The sequence below is a fragment of the Nyctereutes procyonoides genome, unplaced genomic scaffold (assembly GCF_905146905.1).
Source record: "Nyctereutes procyonoides isolate TBG_1078 unplaced genomic scaffold, NYPRO_anot_genome, whole genome shotgun sequence".
NCBI classification, from domain to species: domain Eukaryota; kingdom Metazoa; phylum Chordata; class Mammalia; order Carnivora; family Canidae; genus Nyctereutes; species Nyctereutes procyonoides.
Window position 1 is genome coordinate 509,324 of NW_026575159.1, and position 26,928 is coordinate 536,251.

General features: G+C 32.9%; 1 protein-coding gene across 11 annotated transcripts in view; it reads left to right on the forward strand.

Annotated features, from left to right (window-relative positions):
• RIMS2 (regulating synaptic membrane exocytosis 2) overlaps positions 1-26,928 on the forward strand; it is a 583,644-nt gene that overhangs the window by 440,636 nt on the left and 116,080 nt on the right. For 2 of the 11 annotated variants that reach the window (XM_055314266.1, XM_055314265.1), the window contains one exon: positions 6,731-6,903. The exons of the other annotated variants lie outside the window; for them this stretch is intronic. In XM_055314266.1, coding sequence (XP_055170241.1) covers positions 6,731-6,903 — 173 coding nt within the window. The remainder of the gene's footprint in view (positions 1-6,730; positions 6,904-26,928) is intronic. 11 annotated transcript variants of the gene reach the window in all.

The following is a 26,928-nucleotide window of genomic DNA, read 5'->3' on the forward strand; positions in this document are numbered from 1 at the left end:
TAAATAATTCAGGGAATGTAGGAGATACAGAATAGCTGGTTTGGGGTGAAAGAGAACAAATTTGGTTTTGGCCACATTGAATGTGATGTACCTGCAGAACAACATATGGAAAATGCCCTTTTAGCACCTGGAAATACAAGTGTGAAGTTTGGGGGATAAATGAGAGCAGACAATAGGGATTTATTAGTAATTAACTAATAGTGAAAATGCACAGATAATGGACCAGATCATCCTGGGGGAATATACATAGTAAAAAGAAAAGTGGACTATTGATCAAAATTTGGGGAAAATATAATTTAAAATCAAGTCAGGGAAAGTAAAGCTGGCAAAGGAGATTAAGAAGAAATAGTGACAGAGCCAGGAGAGAAACCATGAATGATATTATCTGAGAAGCCATTTATGGAAACATATCAGAAGGAGACAGGACTTCAATAATATTAGATGTAACAGCAACATCAAGAAAAAAACTGAAGAAAATACTGGCTGGTAAATTAAGATATTATTGGTGGTTTTTGTTTGTTATTGAGAACAATTTCAGTAAACAGTAGATTAGAATGGGTGAAGTGTTATGGATTCTGAAAAAAGTGAAAAATGCATTTGTTAAGAGCAAAAGCATGAGTTCTGTAGATACCTGAGATCTGCAGATCTGGAATTTCATTGCAGAACTGGCATTTCCGTTTCTAAAAATTGTGAGACATTGATGGAAATAAATAACAGATGATGAGAGCAGCTGATTACTCACAGACATGGAGTTCCCACAGAGGCAAGCCTTTGGGATCATAATAGACTAGTAGCAATAATTCCTCCTCTACAAATTCTCCAGAAAAAAATTATTAATCTTACAAGTTTCCCTCAGACCAAAGAGAGTTGGTTCTTTAGTAAGTCTTGGCCTATAGGCTAATGGTGACTCTTCCTACTAGTATGTTTTTTTTCCCCCTTAAGCTATTCTTGCTATTCCATCTTTCACAAGATTTCCCTGGATGAGTAATTTACAGATACGACATCTTATTGTTCCTTACTGTTGTCTCCTGGTGAATCTCAGTGAATCCTATATTTCTAAATCCCATGCTTGGTAGTATACACCAAGTCTGCTTTTGGTGACCACTTTATTCCTCAGAAATTAGCAAACTCTGTAAAGAAGAACTTCTTCCTCTTGGATACCTGGTTGTTTAACATGAATCAGCACACCGCTGCCTACACTCACCACAGGGAATAAGAGAATTTACATGACTAAATTTTATTCAGCTATCTTCTCTGACTTAATGCTTCATACTGGAGATAATACTCCAGTATATAGTCCAGATAAAACAACCATTCCCTTCATTTCAATTCATTACACATTAAATGAGTTCCTACTACATGTCAAGCAAGGATCTAGATAATGGGAATACATACTAAAATAAATAAGACAGTCATTATTCTCAGGGAGTTTAAAATCTAGGCAGGATAGATAGATGATAGATAGATAGGTAAATAGATAGATAGATAGATAGATAGATAGATGATAGATAGATAAGGCGTGTGAGAGATACATTATAAAATCGAAAAAAAAAAAAAAAGCATGAATAACATAGTGTAGGAACACTCCAGACAGCGACTAACTCTCTTTGAAGGAATGAAGAGTTTTCTAGTTTTTTAGGGGTTTCATTTGCAGAATATTGTTTATAAGGCTAAATCTTAAATTAGCCCTCAGTTTTCTATAGCTTTTCCTCAGTCTCTTCTCCCTCTCAAGTAGAGACCTTATCACAATACCCTCTTTAGGAGTCCTATCTAAACAAAATTGGCTCTAACAGATTTTTCCACAGTGCAATGTTCATATCAAAGCACTGATAAGAGCCTTGGCTAGGCCAGAAGGGAATAGCTCCTCAAAGGGAGAGTTCCTGCAGTTGTGGTACTATCAAAAGACAACAGGGCTCTCTTTGAATTATGATCTGAAATACTGTAAAAATAGGTTAGCCAAAGCGAGAGCTTTTGCTTCTTGCTTACATGATTACCTGAAGAAAGAGAAGTGCCAAGACTTCCCCTGCTCTGTTCTTGTCTCTTGACCCCCAAACTGGTGTTGAGAGCCCGGTCCAGAACGTCAATTTTCCTTTACCTTCCAAAGATTATGTTTGCCTTACTTTTTCTACAGTTTTATGATCTATTCTTTGTGTTTTCTCTCTGAATGTGATATGAATATACCTCTAAATATTTCTTGGTGACATAAAACTTATTTTTCTTCAAATTTGGACTATTTTCCTACCTGATATTTTGCAATAACCAAGTCTTGGACTAGATTTCTAGGCAACAAATTGCAATTTTCTCATGAAATTTAATAAATCAAAGATAAGCAGTGCTCAAGGGAACTCAGAATCCCACCCCCGTGTTTTGTTCAAGAAGTACATATATAAAACTCAAACAACCTGAGTTTCTCAAATGCCGGTGGAGAAATCCAGCTAGGAAATTGCCTAATCTAAGAGCTTCAAATGAGTATACTGAAGAAACAAAAATCTTATTTTAGGAATTTGAATTTACTTTTTTCTCAGGAATATTATTCTAAAAATTTAATAATAACTTCCTTTTAATAGAACTTTGATGATATGCTGTTACTTTCCACTATTGTCAGATGAATAGAGAGAACATTAACTTTTCTAGGCCATTTAAGAACTCTTTAGAGTCTGGAACATCCTGAAGAATAATTATTTCCTGTAAATTTTTCTGGTTCATGATCTACTTAATAGTAATGTACAAAACATCAAAATGCTGTTGGGAAAAGCTTCCTTTACTCTCTTCCAAGATTTTAATGATCTCCTATCAGGGCACAATTTTCAGCTGAGATCATATAATCCTATGCAATAAATCTTCTTTGTTTTTGTTCCATTAAAAAGAATGGTGAGCATATCATCCATTGTTGATCTGTCAGCTGTAAACTAATACATGCTAATTGTTGAAAACTTTTTTTATTGTATGGTGCCAAGACAACACAAACCATTTTCTAAGTAAATGAGCTTATTTGCATTCATAACTACCTTGGTACAATAAGTTTGCTTCTATTTCACTGTTAAATTATAACTTTTTTTTACCATAATTTAGGAAAAGAAAAAAGTACATTTAGGAAATCTTTTTTTAAAACGAATCATTTTAAAAGTAAACTTTAGTATCATGTCATTTATTACCTTGATTTTTGAGAGTTTTTGGAGTTGTATATATGAATATGTTATATTCTAAGTATATTCAAAATATGTTCTTCTGAAGTTCTATTTATAAAAAGATTTTTTTCTATTATTTCTCACTTTCTATAGTTCTCATTCTGTTTATCATGTGTAAATTTGTAACGGAAACCTGACTTATACCCTAAAGGTAAACAGACTTAGTTCCTTGGAAGTAGAGAGAGAAATGCACTTAATGCAAGCCTTGAGAAGGTAGTAGAATTATCATCAAACTAGAGCTGTTAGCTAATTTGTATTCTTTCTTTATATGAACTTTTCTACTCTGTGTCTTTTTATTTAATGACTTTCTGCTTTAGGCACTGGAAATGAGCAGTTACTGTGCTAAGCACACTACTGTGTATTTTAAATATAAGTATATTCATATCTCTTACTCCTCACAAGAATCTTTAAAATGAGATTTATCCTTATCTTACTGGCATGAAAACTAAGGCTCAGAGTTTAAATTAAATTAAATTAAATCTTTGACTCTTAGGTGTGAAGAGAGTTACAGAACTAAGGAAGATATTATCCTGGCCTTTAGGAGCTTATATTCTAGTAGAGGGTTTGAAAATTAAACATGAACACATACATACACACACACGCACACACCTTTACCAAGAGACAGCATGTGTTGAATTCTATAAAACTTATAAAACTATGTGGTAGGATCTTATTTTCCCCTAAGTTTTGCATATCCAAAATTTTAGCTCAGCAAACTCCGTTATCTAAGAGGTCTTAGCCAAAGATATGTGCAATGTACACCATGAGTGTTTTGTTTTTTAAACCAAATTCTTAAGCCTTAAGCTAACCTGTATATACCCTATAAATCTTAGCAACAGAACTAAAAGTCATGACAACTCAAAAAGACAAAGGATAGAGTATGCAAAGTCAGAATCCTAACTAGTGAAATATAAAAGTCAAGGAAGATTTAGGATTCAGAAAGGAAAGCATAGCAATCAGGTAAGAACCAATCAGGGAAACACAGGATACACAGGTACAGTCGGCTTTGGATATTGACATAAAGTATCAGAGACAGATATTAAAAATCAGCTTTGGATATTGACATAAAGTATCAGAGACAGATATTAAAAATGAAGCATCCCCAAAAGTGTCATGCATTTCCTTCTGAGATAAAGCTATTTCTCATCCTGTAGCTGGGCATCCATAGTTCTCCATAAAATAGTGGGATATGGATGAATCTGGTCAAATGGGGAAAGTGAAACCTGAGGACATAGTAGGAATCAGTGGAAAAATTTGGTTTAATATTTTAGTTTTGCTTCATAAGCATATTCTCTGGAATGAATCTCTTGGATATATGTAAAAATGGTTATATCTTTGTTATAGCTTAGAGCAGTCTTAAAATAACTTATTTATTTTGGGGTATTTCTACTTAATGTTTTTTTTTTTTTCGGTGAAGATAGACCTGGAATTGATACTAAACCAGTATTCAACTATGACCAAATCATTGTCATCATCATCATCATCATTTGTCATTTATTAAACACTTGTTGTATGTCGATATTGTGCTAAGTTCTTTGTTACATACATTATCTTATTTAATCCTTGCAGCAAACCTAGGAGATGGGTACAGTTGTTGTCCATGTTTTAACAGATAAAAAACTTGGACTTATAGAAATAGTTGGCCTGAGATTGCAGACCTAATCATTTATGTAGCTAGGATTCAGACCAGCAATTCAGTCTCACTCTAGAGCATGTGCTCTTGTTACATTATTATTTCTTACTACCTCTTAGAGTTAAAACTTCGGATTTTTCATTTGCTTCTTAGTACATATTTTACCTCCTGACTAACTTAGATAATGTTGGACCCACCCATTGAAATACTGTTCCACACAATGGCTGAAGACTTGTCACTTAAATTATTTTTAATATTTTAAAGTGATTTCAGTTAGAAAAAGAATACCATGGACTAAATGTTTTCCAAATAAATTCACTGTAAATAACTACTACCTTTAAAAAGCAACATGAGGCTTCTATTTACATAGATACTTCCAGAAAAAAAAAAAGCAATTTTGGCAGAACTTAAGTGTATTCTTTTTGATACTTGAGAGTTTTATCCAACAAAGTGGAAAGTTAAAATGGACTAAAAAAGGCCAATATCCCACCTAATTTGAATATATATTTCTAGCTTAAGTATTTGATTATTAAATTTTATGGAGCCCTGAAAATAATCCCTTTATTTTACATCTGAAGAAAATGATCAGTCATTAACTCAAATATATATAACTAGACACTGAGAGATCGTGGGGGGAAAAAGAACAGATTATTTTAATCTGATTTAATGTTTATACTACACCCTATTGCCATTCAGTTTATCTTAGCCGAATGTTTATATCTATATATTTGAAGTGAATTGTTTGTTATTCTTACGGGACGGATTATTAGGTAAAGATTCTTCAAGTTACAGTAAATTGTTTATATAAGATAATCATCTTTTTAAGGCTTTGTGAAATTTGCTAGTGTGTATGATTAGAAAAATCTCTGTTGCAAAATCAACCAAATAAGGATGTTTCAACATTATGTTTGAAGTGCATATAAATAAATATCTATTAGCAGATATTCTGTTAACCCACTGGTAGCCATCAGGTAGTAATGATAAAATCATAATATGTTATTTATATTATTAGATAGCAGATATTTGTTATTTCTAGTTTTCAAAACAACCCTGCAAGGAAGAAGATGTTATCCCTATTATTTTGTAAACAGGCTTTTAAAAGTCAAGTAATTTGCTCAAATTCACCCAGCTAGTAGGAGTTTTCCTTACTCCAGGTTTTCCAGACTCCAAAGTCTGTTGTTTTTTTTTTTAACATCCCCAATGTCATTAACATAAAGCATTCATGATGGTTTTCAACTTACCAGAGTATTTGAACACCCAGAACACCCTGAACGCTGGCCTGTGCCAAATAACTATTTGATTATTTCAATTCCAGGAAGTTTGAACTATTATAAATAATAATGACTTTTTCTAGTATTTCTAGGATTCATCAAAATTCCAGCAACCATTCAAAAATTAAACTCTCTTTTTTCTTGGTTTTTCTTTAAAAAGTTAGTGTTTTAATAATTAGATTTTATATTATCTCTAGGTTTTCAGTGAGGCATAATGGATTACAAGAGAACATTGATGGCTACTAAAATTGATCTTTATAAGTTACAATGGTAACTTCATCATACTTTTTTTTCAAATTCTACACAGAAATAGAATTATTCTACTTCCTTATATTATGTTTATTTCCCAGATTTTACCTAAATGTTTTTCCCTGAGGCCATTGCTATTGTGAAACTTTTAATGGCCTTCATTGGGGTGTGGTGAAAATGCTCTAATTGCCTTTGCTAAAAACAAGAGTTTCATATAAATTGAATTTTTCTTTTAGGATAATTGCCATTCACTTTTGTTTTATATGCAACTGAGTGGGGTTTTGCAGTATCCTCTGTGGACAATTAAAGTGCTGAAATAGGAGAAGCTAATGATTGCTTTGTGTGGTAATACTGACAACCTCTGCGTGTTTGTCAATCTGTGTTAACAGTATCGATCAGGATGGGATCCTCATAGAGGGGCAGATAATATTTCCACTAAATCTTCGGACAGTGATGTAAGTGATATATCTGCGGTTTCAAGGACTAGTAGTGCTTCTCGTTTCAGCAGCACGAGCTACATGTCTGTCCAATCAGAACGGCCAAGAGGAAACAAGAAAATCAGGTGAGTGAGGGGGCTTTAGCAGGAAATTCTTCTAAATTCTTCTAAAAATATTTTAGAAGGTCTTTGTTTTTACTTTGGATAAACATAAGAAAAACTTGATTTTGAAATTGTTAATGTGTGTCATTAAGGCAATAAAAACTTCTGAACATATCACTTTTTATTTTATTTTGGTCTATATTTGAACTACTTGCACACAGAAGTTTTATAGAACATAATAATTTTCTTACTAGACTACTTGACATAGTATCGTTATTTTTTCATGTTTGCTATTTTAAAAGTAATTCTGTTATTATTATATCTTTACTGAGATTAAAGTGATGGCTAAGTAAAGATTTGAATTTGTTAATGTTCCAAAAAGTACGAAAAATAGTATTTTGGAGGGCTTTTTCTTCCTAGCTTAATATACTTCAGTGATTCAAAATACATAAGAATATTACTTTTTAGTAAGATGCTCTCCTATTCTCCTGAAACTTTTATAAATGCATGGAAAAAGTCCTCAGCTTCTCAAGAAAATTTACAAATGTAATAAATGTTAGTGTAATTTTCACTTATCACCTGACCTATAGATTTTATGGGCAGCTAAGCTATTTTTTTTTTTTTACTCTCATTACATCAGAAAAAAAATCTGTTATGGAAACTACAACTTTTTTCCATGCAACTTTGTGACAGGAAAATATGATCTAAAGACAATTATGACTAAGTGCTTCTTCTGGTATAAACTGGGGAAAAATATTCAAGTTTTAAAAGACAATTTTTATTTATGTTTTAGTAGTTTTCATTCACTTCTGTTTAATTTCATGTGCATTTTTTTTCTTGACTTTGTCTTTCTTGTTTGTGTTTATTTGCATGCCTTCGATTTGTGTTGCTTTCAAAAGGCCAAAGGGAATAGAAGAGGGAGGGCAAGAAGGGGATAAGCATGAAGAGATAGTTCATGAAAAGGAAGAGGTAAAGGAAGAAAGACTTAATGAGAATGAGAAAGGGACAGAGATCACAGAAACATGTGATAAGGAGAAAAGCAGAGAATCAGGAGACGAGGAAAAAGCACAAGATAAACCTGAGCAAGGGAAAGAAAAAGAACAGTGGAATAAAGAGGATTTGCAAGGACGATTTTCACAAGATGATGACAGGTAAAATTTGCTTATTTGTGTAGACGTTTCCCATTAGTGATGTAGTCCTTTTTTCCTAGTCCTAAAAACTATTTTGCCATTTACATTTGGTTTATTTTCTTGTGTTTTATCTGTTTAGCTTCTAATACAACTAACTCATATATTGGCAAATTACAGATCAACAGAGCAAACAGATTGATTTACAAAATAGTCTTTAATTTGTATCCACTAGCTCTGAGGGTCTGACTTATTTGGTTTTCTTTATGACTAGCTGAATCAAATGTAAGTTTCCCTTAGTTCCTTTCACGTTAATTGCTGTTCATCTTCTCCATTTATAGAGTCAAAATTATTAGAATGAGATTCTGAAGAGACTGAAAAAAATTAGCTTGCTTCATAAAAACTATTAGACACTGGAGATTAACTTTTAAAATGAGTGGTAAAGTAGTGAGCAAAAAGGTAAGCTTTGTTCAGTCTCTGGCTCCCTTGCACCTTAGTTTTCTGGTAGGTTCCAGCTCAGTTTTGAGTACTGAGGAAGATGGCGAATCAAGAACAGTGCTCTTTGATACTCTGAAAAGGATGGATGCCCCAGGGTTTGTTAGAAGGCAGACATGTTGGGTAAGGTCCCTCTAAAATTCAATCAGCTAGAGAAACTGCCAGAGAAGGAACTTTGAATGGGAAAGAAAGGGGAAAAACATAAGCAGCAAGGTATAAAAATAACTACGTTTTCATTTTCATGAAACAGAGACCAAGTAAGTATGAAACTCTTTCTTTATGCATTGTACTAAAAGCCAAATCAGGACAAGTATGCAGTAGATTTCATCTTTCTGCCTGAGGATATGAGGCTTCTCTAATTAATTGCATATCATGTCCATTTTGGAGGAATTTGGATTTCTAGTTGTCAATCCAAAATTAGATTTTGTGTTAGTACATACGTTGGCTTCATAAACACACCTTATTATAAGCCAAACTTTGCATTATTATACCAAAGCCCAATCTCAGTTTGTACTTAATCATAACTAATGAGAAAGATAATTGAGGGACAGATGTTTATCCCTTTAGTATACAATTCAGTGATTTAGTCTAGGACACTTCACTTTTTGTCTCGGATTGGTATATTTAACTATATCTGTGATCAATGAAAGTTTTTGCGCAACAGATATTAAACCTAAAAGGAATCCTAAGTTTGGCATGTTATGTGATTTGAGTCTAAACTAGTAATTTCAAATCTACCTTCATTACTCACCTAACTTTCAATAATTACTCTGGTTTAATAATAAAGACTGATTTATTTTTCTAACTTGTTGGGCATAGAATTATTTCATCACTAGTTCACAGAGAAAAGCTTTCCAGCGTTTCCTTGGAAAGTATAGACATAGAGTTTCCTTTCAAAAGCAGAGCAAAACCCAGGTCTCTACTTTGTTTTTCTTTCTGTATACTGTATAGAGGAGAACACATAAGCCCATTGGTGTTTGCCTGGAGCCAAAGTCTAATAATCCTGGCTTAGTGGACAAAGAGTTGGAGAACTTTTTAAGTTCTCAGTTCTTAATTTATTACTTTCTTCATCATTTTCTTTAGGGAAGGAGTACATTATTTTGCAGGGGGAAGGGAAAAATGGTATATTCCTAACAATCTGAGTCATCAAGGCACTGTACTCAGTTTAAGTAACTACATAATCTTCTGAAACTTTTAACTAAAGGGGCTTAGGCAGATGTATCCAGGGAACATAGATGCTATAAGATAGGAAGAAGTATCAACTACAATTATTTGTAAGAAACTTTTGGTGCTGTTAATTATTACAACATAAGATCTTGAAATTGCTTTCATTTCTTAGGATAAAATGAACAATCTTTCTTGAGAGGAAATATGTCTGAGTATTCCCAGTAATATTTTGTTTTGGTAGCTGATGAACACAATCATAGATTGTTTAAACACTAAAAACTACTTACATGCTTATACAAAATTATTGGAAATAATCTTATTCTATGACACACCATTGACATTTTATGCCTGTTACTAGTTTTATAAAGGAAAAACATCTTCTGACTTCAGACTTTAAATATTTATAGCAGTGTTAGAACTTAAAATTAACACAGTGATTACAATGTACCAAATCCATTATAGTTGCTGTTTTCATTACAGTAATTGAATCTCATTGCGTGATACAGAATTATGTTGTTTGTGGTCTAGTAGTCACAATGGAGTAAGTCTTCTGAATATACAAGTAGCAAATGAGTAGGAAAAAGTAAATTCAAAAAAGGTTCATTAAGTATTTGAATATAATATTTTTCAAAGTTAATTAATACATAATATATTCATATGCAGATATTTGCATACATAGATATAAGTTGAGTGAATACCTCTATATCATTAATGATTTTTTGGCAAACTCTAGGAAATCCAACATTATATTAGCCATTTAAAATATTTTTCTCAGTCTGCATACATTTGTGCATGCTCTGAATTTTATATCTATTTACATTTACCAATTATATGTCATATATATATGTAGTAAGCTGGCTCAGGAAAAAAAAGTATTCAGAAGTTAGGAGAAATCATTTATTCAACCAATACTTATTTAGAAAATCTCTCAAGCACTGTACTACAAACTGGGGAGAGAAATGAAATTAAGCATTTCTTAAATACCTAAGCCTGAGAGTGAAGCAGTTTCTTAGCCTTGTGTAAGTGGACACTTAAGGATAGCTTTTATCCAAAAAGTGTTATCAATATACCTAAACAAATTCACAAGAGTTTTTGAGGAAGGAATTTGGCTCAGAAAAGAGGAGATCTTAAGTATATCTGCAGGGGAAGATAGAAAAAACAAATACTGAAAAACATAATATTGTCAAAACCAAAGATACTGGTAGCTTTACAATCAAACTAGATTCATTCATTCCTCCAGGTTTTGTTCTAGGGCTCTAAGACAAAAGAAAAAATTCAGGAAATTTGTTCTCTATAAATATTTAGTTTTCAGGCATGTCTGTAAATGACTGAATTATAATTTCTCTTTTTAGAGAGAGTGTTCTTGAGGTAGGGGAAATATTTTAAAGGAAAAAAGGTTGGCACCTGTTCAAATATTCATGAAGAACTGTTTTTAAGAGACTTAAGCCATCTAAATGGTCTAGATGAAAGTTCTTATAATCTTTAGAATGGCAAACAGGATAATTGTTAATGAAATATTTATTGCTGCTAACATGTAGATCAGTTACAGATCGGAGTTGAACATTTTCATGGCTGTGTAATACAATCTGATACATCCAGCGTATTTATGCCCATGTTACAGACTTTTAAAGGAGAAGCAGTATGTCTCATAAAAGTGATTGTGGATGAGGCATCTAAAATAACTGGATTCTCATCCTGACTCTGTCACATCTACTTGCTCACTTTGAGCTTTTTTGCTTGCTGTTGGAGGAACGGAGGAGTCACACTCCTTGCCTAGTACACAGACAACAGGAGAGTAAGCATATTATACTGATGATTTGTCCTTATTATCATGAGCTCAAGAGGTCATTGGTTCTGTGACTAACCACTTGTAGAACAAACAGCTCAACCTAAGTTTCCATCACTTGGCAGATGTTTCCAAAATTTAGGTGACCAGAATTTATACTCCATAGATCAAGCTGAGTCTTTCGGTTTTCTGGAAGTATGGTTCAGTGCGAAGTCATCCCGTAGGGCACACTGATTGACATGGGCTATTCCACTGATGTATTACTGATGGTCGATATTTACTTTTGCTTTTTTTCTTTCTCATTAAGGCTATCTTCTCGTTAGTACTACTGAAATCTTACAAGCTTGAGTAACTTCTCTGTTTTATGATTGTGCGTGTAAAGGGAATTTTATTTGAAAATATGTAAATATCACTCTTAGAATTTTTCTTCTGTAGTTTAGGGTGGGGCCCAGAAATTTGCATTTTTAAAACAAACACCCCAGGTGATTATGATACCATCTATCTTTTCTTTGGGGTTGCTTCTGTTTCCTAATGAATTTTATGATCAGCTTGTTAGTTTCGGGGCTGGGGGAATAAAGCAGCTGGGATTTTGACAGGGATTTGTTTAATTAGATAAATTTGGGGAATGTTGCCATCTTAAAAATAGTGTTTTCCAGTCTGGGAGCATGAGATGTTCCATTTATTCATGTTTTCTTAACTTTCTTTCAGTGATGTTTTATAGTTTTCAGTGTACACATCTTACGCTTCTTTTGTTAAATTTATTCTAAGCATTTTTATGGTATTATAAATGGAATTGCTTTATTAATTTCTTTTTAGTGCCGTTCATTGCTAGTATGTAGAAATATAGTTCATTTGTATATATTGATCTTATATCCTAAAACCTTACATGTTTCATTTATTAGTCCTAAAAGATTTTTTTTGTTAAGTTCCTTAGGATATTCTATGTAAGAGATCATGTCATCTGTGAATAAAGTAGTTTACTTCTTCCTTCCAATTCATTTCCTTTTCTTGTCTAATTGACATGGCTAAAACCCTCACTACAACGTTAAACAGATGTGACTCATAGAAAGTTCTTCAAAGAAACAGCCATATAGAATTACTCAGCATGAGCTGTCACAGCATTATTGGGAATATTTTTCTCCGATGCCACTCATCCATATTAGAATAGTCTATGCAAAACTTTCTTTTAAAATTCTATGAATATTTCTCCCAAACAATTGCTATATTTGTTTCACATAAAACAATACATTGTAGCCCATTGTATGTTCTCGTTACCTAGTCTATAGGGAAGTTTGAGTTCGTAGCCAAACCCTATTAATTCAATTTCTTGAACTACATTATATTAAAATTATATTACATATAATAATTCACATTTCCACTTTTGCCTCTTTTTTTGAGGCTTTGCTTTTCTACTTCTCTTTTACTATAGTTTTCAGTTCTGTAATTTTTTGTTAAAACTGCCTCAAATTATATATGCTGCTAATAAATCTTAATGGCTTTCATATTTTATTGTAAAGACTTTGAGAATTTAACCCCATTACCATTCTCTTCTTGAAATGCTTTTTTCTCTGGGCTTTTGTGATTGTACACTCCTTTAATTCTCTGTTCATCTCTCTGGTCATCTCTATTTTTTCTGTGAGCTTTCTATATGCCCCTTTTATGTTGATATTTTCCAGGATCCTATCCTCAGCCCCCTTATTTTTATTTTATACATTCTAATCACTGCATTTTAATTCCATGGCTTCAAGTAACATCGATATGTGAATGACTTCCAAATCTGTATTTCCAGCCCAGATTTCTTTCTTAATCATCTGGCTCAACGTGCAAAATTAAGGGGCCCCTGGGGGGCTCAGTCAGTTAAGCATCTGCCTCAGCTCAGGTCATGATCCTGGGGTCCTGGGATTGAGCCCCACTTCAGGGTCCCTGCTCAGAGGGGAACCTGCTTCTCCCTCTCTCTGCCCCTTCCTGTTGTGCCCAAGATCACGAATCCGAGAAATCACCAAGGAGCCGACACCGATGCAAACACACGAGGGTTTATTTACAAGCTCGAGCTTGGGTCCAAGTATACCCAACACAGCGGAGCAGAGACTTGGACCCCGAGACTAAGAGGTTTAGCAGCTTTATAGGGGCCAGTGGCCAATGTGATACGCAGAAAGTTGCACAGTCTGGCTGGTCCACTCGCAGGTGGCCGATTGAATTACATTTTACCCTGAAGTATCCATTTGAACTGGCCTATCACTGAGCCGGATTTCCGGTTAGGGTGTGCCCTGGGCTTGACTAGGGTGGGGCAGTGCCCTAAGCAGGTCGGCACAAGGCGGGTAACAGCACAAAGTGGAGTCAGTCCTGCTCTGCTTGTCCAGGGTTAGGGGATTTTTGTTAAATTTCCTGGGTCCCACACTTCCCTCCACTTACGTTTTTTCTCTCTCTCTCTCTCTCTCAAATAAATAAATAAATCTTAATAAAAAAAAAACCTGTAAAATTAGATTCATCATACTCCTCACCAAACAAGCAACCAAAATGAATGACTTTCTTCTCTTTTACTGTCTTTCTCAGCGTGTGGCACCCAGAGTCTTACACTTGCCCAAGTGTGACAATCTGGACATCACTCTTTACACAATTACCTGCCTCCATTCACTAAGTCTTATTGATCCTAATGCTTAATCATTTCTGAAATATGTCCATTTCTCTCTAGCCTTATTTCTACTTCCATAAATTTATCTGTTATCTCTTATAGAGATTAGTTCAGTAGGAAATTCTTATCTTTTAAAAATAAGAACCCATAACTTTGAGCTCAGTATGATAACAGTATTTATGAATTATATACTTTTAAAAGATGAGGCTTTTTTAAAAAAATTGTTTATTTATTCATGAGACACATACACACACACAGAGGCAGAGACACAGGCAGAGGGAGAAGCAGGCTCCATGCAGGGAGCCGGATGTGGGACTCGATTTGATTCGGGGACTTCAGGATCATGCACAGAGCTGAAGGCAGACTCTCAACCACTGAGCAACCCAGGCGTCCCTAAAATATGAGTTTTATGACATGTGAATTAGATCTTTTAAAATACTCAAAAAATGCTAATTTTTTAAAAAAATACTCAAAATATATCTGCAAAAAAATGAATCTATAATCTATTTTGCTTCTTCAGTAAATATTATGAGTATAATGGTAATAAATGCAGTTGATATTTTGTTTAGGGCCTAGTTTGTCAAGCATGTTTCCTTCTATTCCATTTCCCCTGAGAGCTATCTTTCCCTAAAATATTTCTCTCTCTTTTTAAAAAAATTCTTGCATACATTTTAACATCACCAGGGTGCTTAAGATGAATAAAATACAGACCTTATTCTTAAGAAAGGGTGATGATTTTCTTTTTTCCTTTTTTATAGCCCCAAATTTCTCCTTTGTCCATAAATATAGTTGTTGGCCTGAAACTGTGAACTCTATTTATATATTGAGGATTCTCAGTGAATAAGTAAATAAGCTAGTCTCATAAAATTTTAGAAAAATTACTGGATTAATTGATTGTCCATCATTTTATTTTCCATGTGTGGTAAATCTGAATGTGCTAATGACTTCACAGTCTCTATATTGGATCACTGACAGTGAAAGTTTTGAGATTTGATTATATATACAGCCCAAAGAGAAGGAGCATTTGAAGATAAAGTACTGAGAAAGCACAGCTACTAGAGTGAGAAACTGAAGATGGAGTAGGGATTTGAGTCAGAAGCATAGGTGGATGGATTGTTCAAAGCAGAAAAAACGAAAATATAAAAAAAAGATAAATTAGACTGACAGCTGAAAAGTTGGTTGTCACTACTTTATGGCCTTAATAAGAGGCAGAATGTAAGAGTTTGGCAGTTGAATTAGAGGTTTGATTTGAAAATCTGGAATAATTGCTCAAGAAAATTAGAAAAGTAGCTGACCAAGGACAAATTAAAGGGTTGCTGAATAAGTCAGTAGATCCAACTGAGGGACAATTCCAGGAGACACCAGCATGGGAGAGTAGTGTGATCTTTCTAGCAGCACTGAGCCAATCCAAGTGTACGTACAGAAGTCAGATGGTAGCATTTGTGGAGGATGGGAATTTTGATGGAAGGGGCTGTAAGAAAAATAGCAATGGAAAGAAATTAAGGGTGCTTACGTAAATATCAATGCTAGACGAGAAAGAAGAAAAGTCCAGACAGGAACTGATAGACTAGGAGAATGTGAAGAAAATTCAAAAAACTGGACAACTATATCATGTAGTACAAAAGCAAATTTAGGGAGCTGGCAGGGTGAGAGGTTTAAATGTCACAGTGTGACATTGAAACTTAAGATTGTGTAGTAGAGCTATTTCGCTAGTTAGCAAATTTTAAGACCTAGCTAGCCATCGGAGCAAGTAGAATAAACTGGATGAAAAGAGTAAATGTGAAGGTAGATGTAAGGTTTGGTGTTATGAAGCAATTTGTTAGGTCTTCCTAATGAATATGTAAGTCTCATAGGATTACAGTAAAATTGAGAATTGAAAAGAAGACTAAGCCATCTCCTAAAGACTTCAGTGAATGACTCAATGGCCATGAAGTCACCAGATGATAAGAGGAAAAGAGAAAAAAAAAAAAAAGGAGAAGTACCTGTTGGCATACCCAGAAGTAATAAGGTGCAAAAAAAATTAGACTTTTAAGTAAAAGTATAAGAGAAATATTTTTAAAAAGTATCCAGCAGTTAGAAACATTACAACCTATGATGAAGCATAAGTATTTGTCACTAGAGAGGACTTCAGGGGAAGCACTGTGTTCAAGGAAGCACCAGGTTTTAGTTAAGATAAGATATAGCAAGATATAGATTGTTTTGTTGACTATAATGAAAAGGATTTAGAATGAGTAATGAATTTAGCTTTGTAATAGAACCACTTGGCTTTTGCTCTGCTGTTGATATCACCACATTTTCAGGTTATTCTCAGCTAACTCTTAGTATTTATACTTCAAAACCAATATCTATTTTTTTATGAAATTGGATATCATTGTTAATTAAAATTTACTCCCACAGCCTACATAAATTTTAAGAGACTTATAAAATTTAATGGACTTTGTAACGTAATCATCATTAGCAATTCTGCTAATTTGTATTTCTCTGGTGACTGGTTATTCTGTCCTATTACCACCAGAAAATCCTATTCAGAGATGTCTACACAGATTTACTGATGAATCAATTTCACTATAGCAATTGAGGATTGTATACACTTAAAATGTCTACTAGCCTTCAATTATTTATTGAATTTTTGTCTTCTGGCATTACCACCATTGGTTAATCTCTAAGTAAATAATGTTTCTATAGACTTGTCTACTATAATGGATCAAATTAAGTTTTATGCTCTTTTTTTACATTTATTTTTAACATTTCCCCACTAGCTGCATGTTAGAGAGTAAAATACATAAAGTATGAAAGTAGAGAAATAATTAAATTGGAATGACTTTCACCATACAAAATAATAGGAGAGAAATACTGCTGCAGTAGTTTCCATCATATTTAACATTTGTTTTTACAAGCCAGTAAGGACAACTCATCTACAGCTGTTACTATAAATGCAATGTTCAAAACTAATGACTCCTAAAGAACTACAGGTATCCATTAGAATGAACAAATTTAACATATAGAAGTTTGATTTTTATAGAAATAATAAAAGTAAGATCAACTTTGAAGTCAAAGAATTTTCATGCATTAATATTTTTGGGTCATATGGCAGTATATCAGTATAATGTTCACCATATAGTATGGCTTCATTTTCAACTTCTGATTCTCCAGGTAGAAAAATGGGATCTAATCTTAAGGAAGCAAAATGCAAGAAAAAAATCCACAAACACCTGACCTGAGACTTTAGAACCTTCATGACACAATTCCAACCTTTATATTTAGCTACTTTGACTTCAGTCTTTCATACTTACTGATATTTCTCCTTACTGGCTCTTGGCTTTCATACTCTTCTGTATATGCTGAAGTCGATTCTTGTGCCTGAATTGTGGTTTCTTCCTTTCCGTTTTTGAGTAAAGTACCTACTCATCCTTCAATATCCAACTTGAATATGATATTTCATCTAAGAAATACCATCCTCTCTCTTCCTGCACAATTTATCTAATATTCTTTAACAATAACAGTTTCTCTTGTTGATGCTCATTTTTCTCCTCTGAGTATAGTTAATTATATATCCATTTAATCAACTATGGTTGACCATTAGCCTTTTGAAGATAAGTTACCTATCATTTTTATCTTTTTTATTGTCTTATCTCCCCATATCTACAATGTTTCACACAAAGTAGGCACTCAGTAAAAGTTTGTGTAGGATTATATGAATAAGTAAGATGTAATAACACAGTGAAAATTTAGAGGTGTGAAGAGCTTCCAACATGGTGCTTCCAGCATAGTGCAATACTCAACATGTTCATCTCAGTCTTCTTTAATGAAAGGTTTTAAATAGCCCAAGAGGTCATTTGTTTTCCTGGAAACAAATGTCAACTAAGTGTATTTTACTTCGCAGGAATTTGTATTATGAGATACTATAAACCTATGATACTATATTATCATTAGGATGGCAAAAATAAGGTAGCTTGCATAAAAGTCTTCTGAGACTTCCTATCAAGATATTTTTAATACATGATACATAGGACTTAATACTGAAATTGTCTGAAGACAACTGCATATTTTCAGAACAATCTGTAAATTAACCACTTGCTTTTTTCTGTTTATCATAAAGTGTGGATTACTGGAATAAGAACTTGACTCATAGTAAGCATAGTATAATTTATCATCATCCAAAATTTATTTTTAGTATTATAATAAATAACACATAAGTTCTCCAAAAACATACATGAGAGATTATATATCATAATGGTTAAAACTTAGCTCTGGATTCCGACAGAACTGGATTGAATCCTGGTTCTGTCAATTTCTAATAGTGTAAGTGTGGGCAAATAAAAACCACTCTTTTCATCTATATATTGTGGAGAATAATATATAATATAATATTTTCACAGGTTTGTCATAAAAATTCAATGAGATTATATCCTTAATGCTTTTAACACCATTCCTGGCATTCCTGGCACATGATAAGCATTTGCTAAGTAGTAGAGATCGGTAAAGAGAGAAAAATAAAGGAAAAGAAACGTAAATTATGAAATTCTCATTTTTTGGCCTCTTTAACTGCATATTTCATAGGAACTCTCCTGTAATACTTTGACAGATAATTCAGAATTTAAAAAGTTCATCTTACATTTTGTGCAAGAGAAAATAATTTCCAAAATACCAAAGATTTCATGATAAAATAATTTCACAAAGTAATATGGTAGAGATTTTGAAAAATGTTTAGGAAGTTTGTTTCAAGTTTGATATGGCTCACCTTTAACATCTTGGAGTTAAAGTGGTTTTATTTCTTAAATTGCCTTCATTTATTCAGCAAATATTTTTGAGCATCTTCCATATGCCAGATCTTCTGATAAAATGGTGGAAGGACTGATTGACAAGACCTAGTCTGTTCCCTCAAAGAGCTTAAAGTCTCGAGAGGAGATAGTGTAATTAGAAGAAAATAAATTGTTACAATAAGTAATTAGTATAAGTAATAGAAAAAAAGCAATTCTAATATGTGATTTGATAACACTTCCCCTTAGTATATCATTGTAATAATCCACTTAATTATTTCATTTAAAGCTCTCTACTAACTTTAAAATACAGATGTATGGAAAATAGAAGTTATTAAATTATCTAAATTGCCCAATATTAAATAATTCAAACTGAAGCAAACAGAGACAGGTGGCTCTCACAGCATTATACAAGCCAGAAAAACATCCTCAGAAGAAAATCTGTTATTTCTTATAAGCCTTTAACCATTTAAAAAGTCTGAAAGCTTAAGAACAGATTTGAAAATTTTTGTTAAGCAGTTGTTCTTAGTTCTGTTGAAAACCAAAAATAAAGCTTTTGAAATCTAAAAAATACAATAAATAAAACATTACATATTATTTTGGACTTGGGACTTCTAGTTGTTGTTTTTTAATCTTCCTGCCATGTAAATCTGAAGGAGTCTTTAGCTAAAATCAGTCAGCAAGGTAAGATTATGAAGTATGAATACTTAGAAATATAAATCAAATCTTTTAAATTGGTGCTTTCCAAGTATATTTCCAGAAAATTAACCCCATGAACTAATACTTGAAAATAAATGGTTTTAAGGTCAGCAAGTGTGGGAAATCAGTATACATACTGTCCTTCTCCTCGAGATTCATAGTCTATATCAGCATCCTCAGAAGTTCTGTGATAAAGTTGTGTTTAAACCAGTATTTCCTAAACTTTATGATACATTATTTCAATGCAATACTTGCACATTTTATTCTGGGAGCCATGCTTTAAACTCAGTAACATGCATCATAACATCTTTCATTCCTAACTTTGGCTTGCATTCTCTCAGTGAAATAAATATTTTTGTTTTTGAGAGCTTAAGCACAGAATTATGGAACAAAACTTGGGGTTTCCTAGAAGAGATTATTGGAGCTGAGAAAACTTACTTATAGGAATTGATCTTGTCCCTAAAGAGGCAGACATATGGGGCTAGGAAAAAGAATTGTAAAATCAACTAGGAATTCACAAATCTAACAAAGAGAAAAAGTATTATCCAAGGAATATGAGATGAGATTTATCTTCTAAATAATGACACTAATAATAGGGGTGTGTAAAAATAGCTTATATAATTCAACAAATGTCATGAACATTTATAATTTTGCCGATTTTCATGTGTATTTTAAAATTTAATTCACCCTGTCTCCTATTTAGGGAATCACTTCAAACAAAGCAGTTGAGTCACAGGGTAAAGGTGGAGTTGATGGGTAACCCATTACTACCTTTTCTATCCTTTTCTATTTGTTTGGACTATTAGTTGCTGAGGTCAACAGAGATTATAGCTCTGGAGCTCCACATGTCATAGATACATGTGTATACATATGTATGTGCGTGCATGTGTGTGCATGCCACACTCTACCCCATGCTTAATGGAATGCTCTTTCCCAGTGTCCCCCTTAAGAAGTGGTCTATCTTGCTCTGGATTTGAGGCCTTCTTCTAGTTTTGTAGACTTCCAGAATTGGTTTTACATTGTTACTTAATGTAGTCCGTGACTTCCACAGCTAATATTTTAACACATCATTAAACTTTACTGTTTCTACTTTCATTAGAATACACCTTCTTCATTAAAAGGATTAATTATACATGTTATATAGGAGAAACAAAATTATCTTATGTTTAAGGATATATTAAATATTCATCAAGGCCTATCAATATAATAATGAACAAATATTATAAGGGAAATATTTATAGACTTATGTTTAAATTCAATATATAGATACTTCATGATCTTATTATACTTTCAGTCTTCACCACTTTATTATTATCATTCTTTTAGTTAATAATAATAACAGTAAGGGGCACCTAGGTAGCTTAGTTGATCAAACATCCAGATCAAACATGATCTGAGCCAAAATCAAGAGTCCCTCAGGGTTGTGGGATCGAGCTTTGCATGAGGCTCTGAGCTCAGCATAAAGTCTGCTTGTCCCTCTCCCTCTGCTTCTCCCCCTTGCTCTGTCTCTCTCTCTCACACAAATAAATAAAATCTTTTAAAAATCAATAATGTTAATATATCAATAGTGTTCTTTACTGGTTAAAAACTAATTTTATATATAATACAAAAAATATATATTAATACATAATATAGTATATCCATACATCATATGTATGCTATATATAGCTCTATATACATATGTGTATGTGTATGTCATGAGGTATTAACAGTAAACTTGAGAAATTGATGTAGCAGGTTTTTTTTTTAAGATTTTATTTATTTATTCATGAAAGACACAGAGACAGAGGCAGAGACATAGGCAGAGAGAGAAGCAGGCTCCATGCAGGGAGCCCGATGTGGATCTTGATCCCGGGTCTCTAGGATCACACCCTGGGCGAAAGGCAGGCGCTAAACCACTGAGCCACCCAGGTGTCCTGACGGAACAGGTTTTATTATTTACATTTTTAGATGAGGATTCTGGTTTAGAATTCTAATGAAATAAACTTAGAATTTAGGTTCACTCTGTACAAGTGATTATCACTATAAAAAAATAAAAAGAATCTGTGATTTAGGCATACTTCTCTCAGAGAATAATGATATTTAGAGGATACTAAAATCTTAGCTTCATGGGAGCAGAGTCTTCATCTGGCACGGCACTGCCTAGAATACTTCCAACAAATATTTGTTGAAGAATAAATGGATAAATGAATGCCTTTTTCAGTAATTGTTTAAAATGTTTTTTTTTCACTAAAACAATTGAACTTAATGAATGAGAACGATAATTTTAAAATAATAAAGATTTTTAAATACCAAGTAACTATATTAAGTGGAGCGTCTTTTCCCACTAATCCCTGAACTATTATGAAATATTTAATCACCATATTACCTCTCCTTGATTATAATTTTTCTAGTTCATGATTCATTCATAAAATCTTAATGTAGTGCTTCCCTTTTTTTCTTCCAAATTTTTAGTTAAATTCCAGTTAGTTAGCAGAGTGTAAAATTATCATGTGTGGGATTTAGTGATTCATCACTTATATACAACACCCAGTGCTCATCACAAGAAGTGCCCTCCTTAATCCCCATTACCTATTTTCACCTGCCACCCACAGCCACCTCCCCTCTAGTAACCATTAATTTGTTCTCTATAGTTTAGAGTCAGCTTTATGGTTTGCCTCTCCTTTTTCGCCCCATGTTCATCTGTTTTGTTTCTTAAATTCCACATATGAATGAAATCCTATGGTATTTGTCTTTCTCTGACTAACTTATTTTGCTTAGCATTATACTCTCTGGCTCCATCCATGCCATTGCAAATGGCAAGATTTCATTCTTTTTAGGCTGAGTAATATTCCCGTGTGTGTGTGTGTGTGTGTGTGTGTGTGTGTGTGTATCTTCTTTATCCATTCATCAGTCAATGGATGCTTGGGCCGTTTCTGTAATTTGGCTGTTGATGATAATGCTGCTATATGCCTCAGGGTGCATGTATCCCTTTGGATAAGTACTGTTGTATTCTTTGAGTAAATACCAGTAGTTGTAGTGCTTCTCTTCTATAGTTCAATTATTATATACAGAAAGCCACAGACCATTATTGGAAGGGACTTTATTTTTTCTTTTTTTTTCTTTTTTAATTTATTTTTTATTAGTGTTCAATTTGCCAACATATAGAATACCACCCAGTGCTCATCCCATCAAGTGCCCCCCTCAGTGCCCGTCACCCAGTCACCCCCACCTCCCACCCAACTCCCTTTCTACCACCGCTTGTTCGTTTCCCAGAGTTAGGAGTCTCTCATGTTCTGTCTCCCTTTCTGATATTCCCACTCATTTTTCCTCCTTTCCCCTTTATTCCCTTTCACTATTTTTTATATTCCCCAAATGAATGAGATCATATAATGTTTGTCTGGAAGGGACTTTAGAAGGTCTTTAGTAAGCTGAACTAAAGTAAGATTCCTGTATCAGTGGTTCCCAAACCAAGCTCATAAACAATTGCCAGGGGATTCACCTTTATAATCACAGGTATTATATTTACCCTGTAATTGAATATATATCTCATACACTCCTTTGGATTTGTGATATATTTCACAAGTTTAAGAACATGAAAACTGGATTGGAAGGGAAAGTTCTATTATCTCAAAATTAGCCAAGTTATATTCGACCCACAGGGCAGGGGATAGGGTATAAAATATATTGTTAAATTGTTTTATTAATTTAATTTATTTATTTTCATTAATTACATAATTATTATTTGCCTTTAAGACAAAAACAATACATACTAAAGAAGAATTCTGTCCTTAAATAGTATTTATCCAGGGACACCTGGGTGGCTCAGCAGTTGACCATCTACCTTTGGTTCGGGGCGTGATCCTGGAGTCCCAGGATCAAGTCCCACATCAGGCTCCCTGCAGGGAGACTGCTTTTCCTTCTGCCTGTGTCTCTGCCTCTCTCTGTGTGTCTCTCATGAATAAATAAACAGAATCTTTTTTAAAAATAGTATTTATCCAAATTAAAGATTTATCATGTTGCACCAATCTCTGCTACATTAATATTTGCATTTCGCTTGCTATGTACAAATTGCTTTACCCTTTTGAAGTTATTGCACAATTTGATAGTAAATCAACACAGCATGCATCTTGTATTGAAAGGATGCAACTGCAAAATAGTGAAATTTTACCTCTTTAGCACAATTTTAAAACATTATGTTTGTAACAATTATATAGAAAAAAAACACAGAAAGGGAAAATAAAAGATAAAGAAGAGAATAGAAAGGTAATGAAAGAATTAATATATATATTCTTTAAAAAATAGGTAAGTTATGCTATACAGCATTTTTATTAACCTTTTGCATAAAATCAAATCTAGTCATTAGTAGTATTTAAACCCCTTAGAAATTTGCTCATAAATGTTAATACTTATATTTTCTGTTAGCCACAGTTAAGATTCTAGGACCACATCATTTTGTTTTGAAAAATTTAACAGTTCTGTTTTTCTGAATTGATAGATTAGACATCCATGCTCTAATCATCAGCAGAGTCGCTATGGAGAATGATACACTAAAAACTCAATATTCTTACAGTGCTTTTATTGTCCATTTTTTCTTTTGTAACATTTAAAATCCTCAGTTACATAAATTATAAGAAAATATTTAAGCCTCAATAGCTTTTTAAACTTGTATTGAAGGATTGCAAATTTTAAAACTCTAATAACTAAAAAAAAAAAAAAAAAAAAAAAAAAAAAACTCTAATAACTATGAGAACACCTGTGAGTCAGTATTTCTTTTTGAATTGAAAATAACTAGATGCATTGCCTCAGAATATTACTACATAATAGTTTATAATAATTAATCCTGCATGACAAAAGGTAATACTAGTGCTCTGAAGCTAAGACTATAAAGCTATTTAAATTTGCATTCAATTTGTTATAAATCTTAAAATATAATGTTAATAATGGTGTTTAAATTGTATAGGAATAACAGCTGCCTTCATTTCTTTTTTACTTAAGAAAGAGTTGTCTATTCAAGAAGGTGTTTTTTTCATTAATCAAGGGTTTTCTTCAGTGCTAGATTGACAATATCACCCTTGATATCTCTACTGAGTCATTAAATATTTCTGGTTTCAGTATTTGTGTATTTGTAATGAAAATCACATGCAGAAAAATGCCTTAATGATCTTTTAGATGGTTCAGTGAGGAGGAGGCTTGGATTTTTAATTTTATTAGAACAACATCTTTGATTGTTCCTTCTAATAGTATAGAAACAATTGCTCAGTGTATCTAGTATTGACCATCTAGAAATTAATTACAATTATTATTAACTATATTTTACTTCCATGTTTTCCCAGAAATAGGAAAGTGACCATAGAAACTCACCACCAAGATCACTGTGAATCTTTTAAAGGCAACTTTGACAAAATCTCTAGACTCATTAAATTTAATTTCTATGACTCCTACTGTAACAGTGTTCTAAATCTAGACTAGGGATCTCAAATTCAAAGTTTTAAAGAGGCCAAGCAGGTAATATAAGTGATTAAAATCAAATCTGAGGACTAGGTAGTATGGGAGCAATGACCCACTGGAGAGTACATGCTCCTTTTAAATGGGGCAAGTGCTGTCAGCTCCAGCTAGTCCTTGCCATACAGGAATGCAGGCAATATTACCAGACCCAGACCCAACCCCCTAATCCTTAGATTAACTTTGTAAACACCTCTCTTGGCTAAAGAAAGTATATCAGTGTGACAGATTCACAAGGAGGAGTGGTAACTGGTTTGCATCCAAAATAGTATTCTTCAGAATAATGACCCAGAGTTACTAAAAGTTCCGAATGACTTAAAAAAAAAGGGATGGGGGAGGATAAGTCATATACTTCATATCATTCTAAGTGAGAAAACTGCTCATGTTTTAGAACATTCTTTAGTAATGTAGGTACAAACAGATTAATCAGAATATTACATTTCTAAAATATTCTTGTTAATGATTATCTAGATAGGCAGGGAGATAGATTTAAATAGATAAATTGACTAATCAATAGGTAGTAGAAACAAACATAGTAATGGGATGTTATATGGAATTGTTGTATAGAATACTATAAAGCCCTTAACAGATAGAAAGAAGTGCTGTGATGGATTTAAGTATCCAGGAGTGGAGCTGATTATTAGAAATGCTGAATAAGTATAAGTAAATGATGTTGCCAATGTGGAAAGCTTTGTCTTCTGTGTTTTATAATATGATTACCTAAATTAAGGGGAAATTAAATTAAGCATTATTGAGATTGCTAGAAAATAGAAAACAGTTAAATTCGTTCTTAAAAATGGTTTTAATACAAGCAGCTCTTTAAAATGCAAAACTCTTGATTGGTTTATGGTTTACAGGGTGTATAGTCGTTTAGGGTTGAATTTTATATTTTCAGCTAGGAGTTTTGGAATTTTGGAAATTATTTAATTTTCCATGGAAGGGGATGGTTTTCATTTTGTTTTTAACTCTGATCAAGTATGTATCTGAAATCAAATAAACATGGCACTATTAGATTATAATTACTATAATTATATTATTATTTGTAAGGGTAAATAAGATTTCTTTAAAAACATTCTCCTTTGTCTCTTGGTCTAAATTATGTATAAATTGCAATCATAATATCCTTAGATTTATTTTTTAAGTGATAAAGAGCTTTTCTTACATCACTCTAGAATTTGGAATAGTTCTGTATACAGTGATTAACATCAATAACTATGCTTCAGAAATCTGCTTACAGTTTTGCTTTCTTTTTTCTGATCTAGTAACTCAGAAATTTATTTATACAGTGTAACTCAGCTTTGTGCAAGATTCATCACATCGTAAATATTAATATTTAAATTCAATATTACTACAGTATTCTGTAGTAATATTTAAAAATTATATATATATAAGCTTTCAATGTGTATATCGGTATGCATTCTGTATTTCATGGATATCTTGTATTCAAATAGGCTTACATTTTTAGAGTAATGGAATTTTAAAATTGTGTAGCTGTATATACATTTGAAAGAAAATTTATCTTTGACAATTTCTAGAGAATGTAATTATGAGCAAAATAATCTTTACGTTTTCTACTGATTAGGTTATGTGGAGTACTGTCTTCCACTTTAAATAACAAAACCCACTATCTTAAGAGAAGTCTTTGGGAAATTCTTTCTTCTCTCTTGTACTGAATTTTGAGATTATCAAATGACCTTATCAAATTTCTGATTGCCCCCAGGCTCTCCAATACCTGTATACATTTATATATTTAAGTGTATAACTTAAGAAAATTCTTAAACCACTAAACTGATTTCTTACCAGGACATTTATGATATAATTGCAAATATTGTTTAGAATCATATTAAGAACACAATAAATACAAATGGACAGCAGTTCTGGACAGAATATGCTATGAAC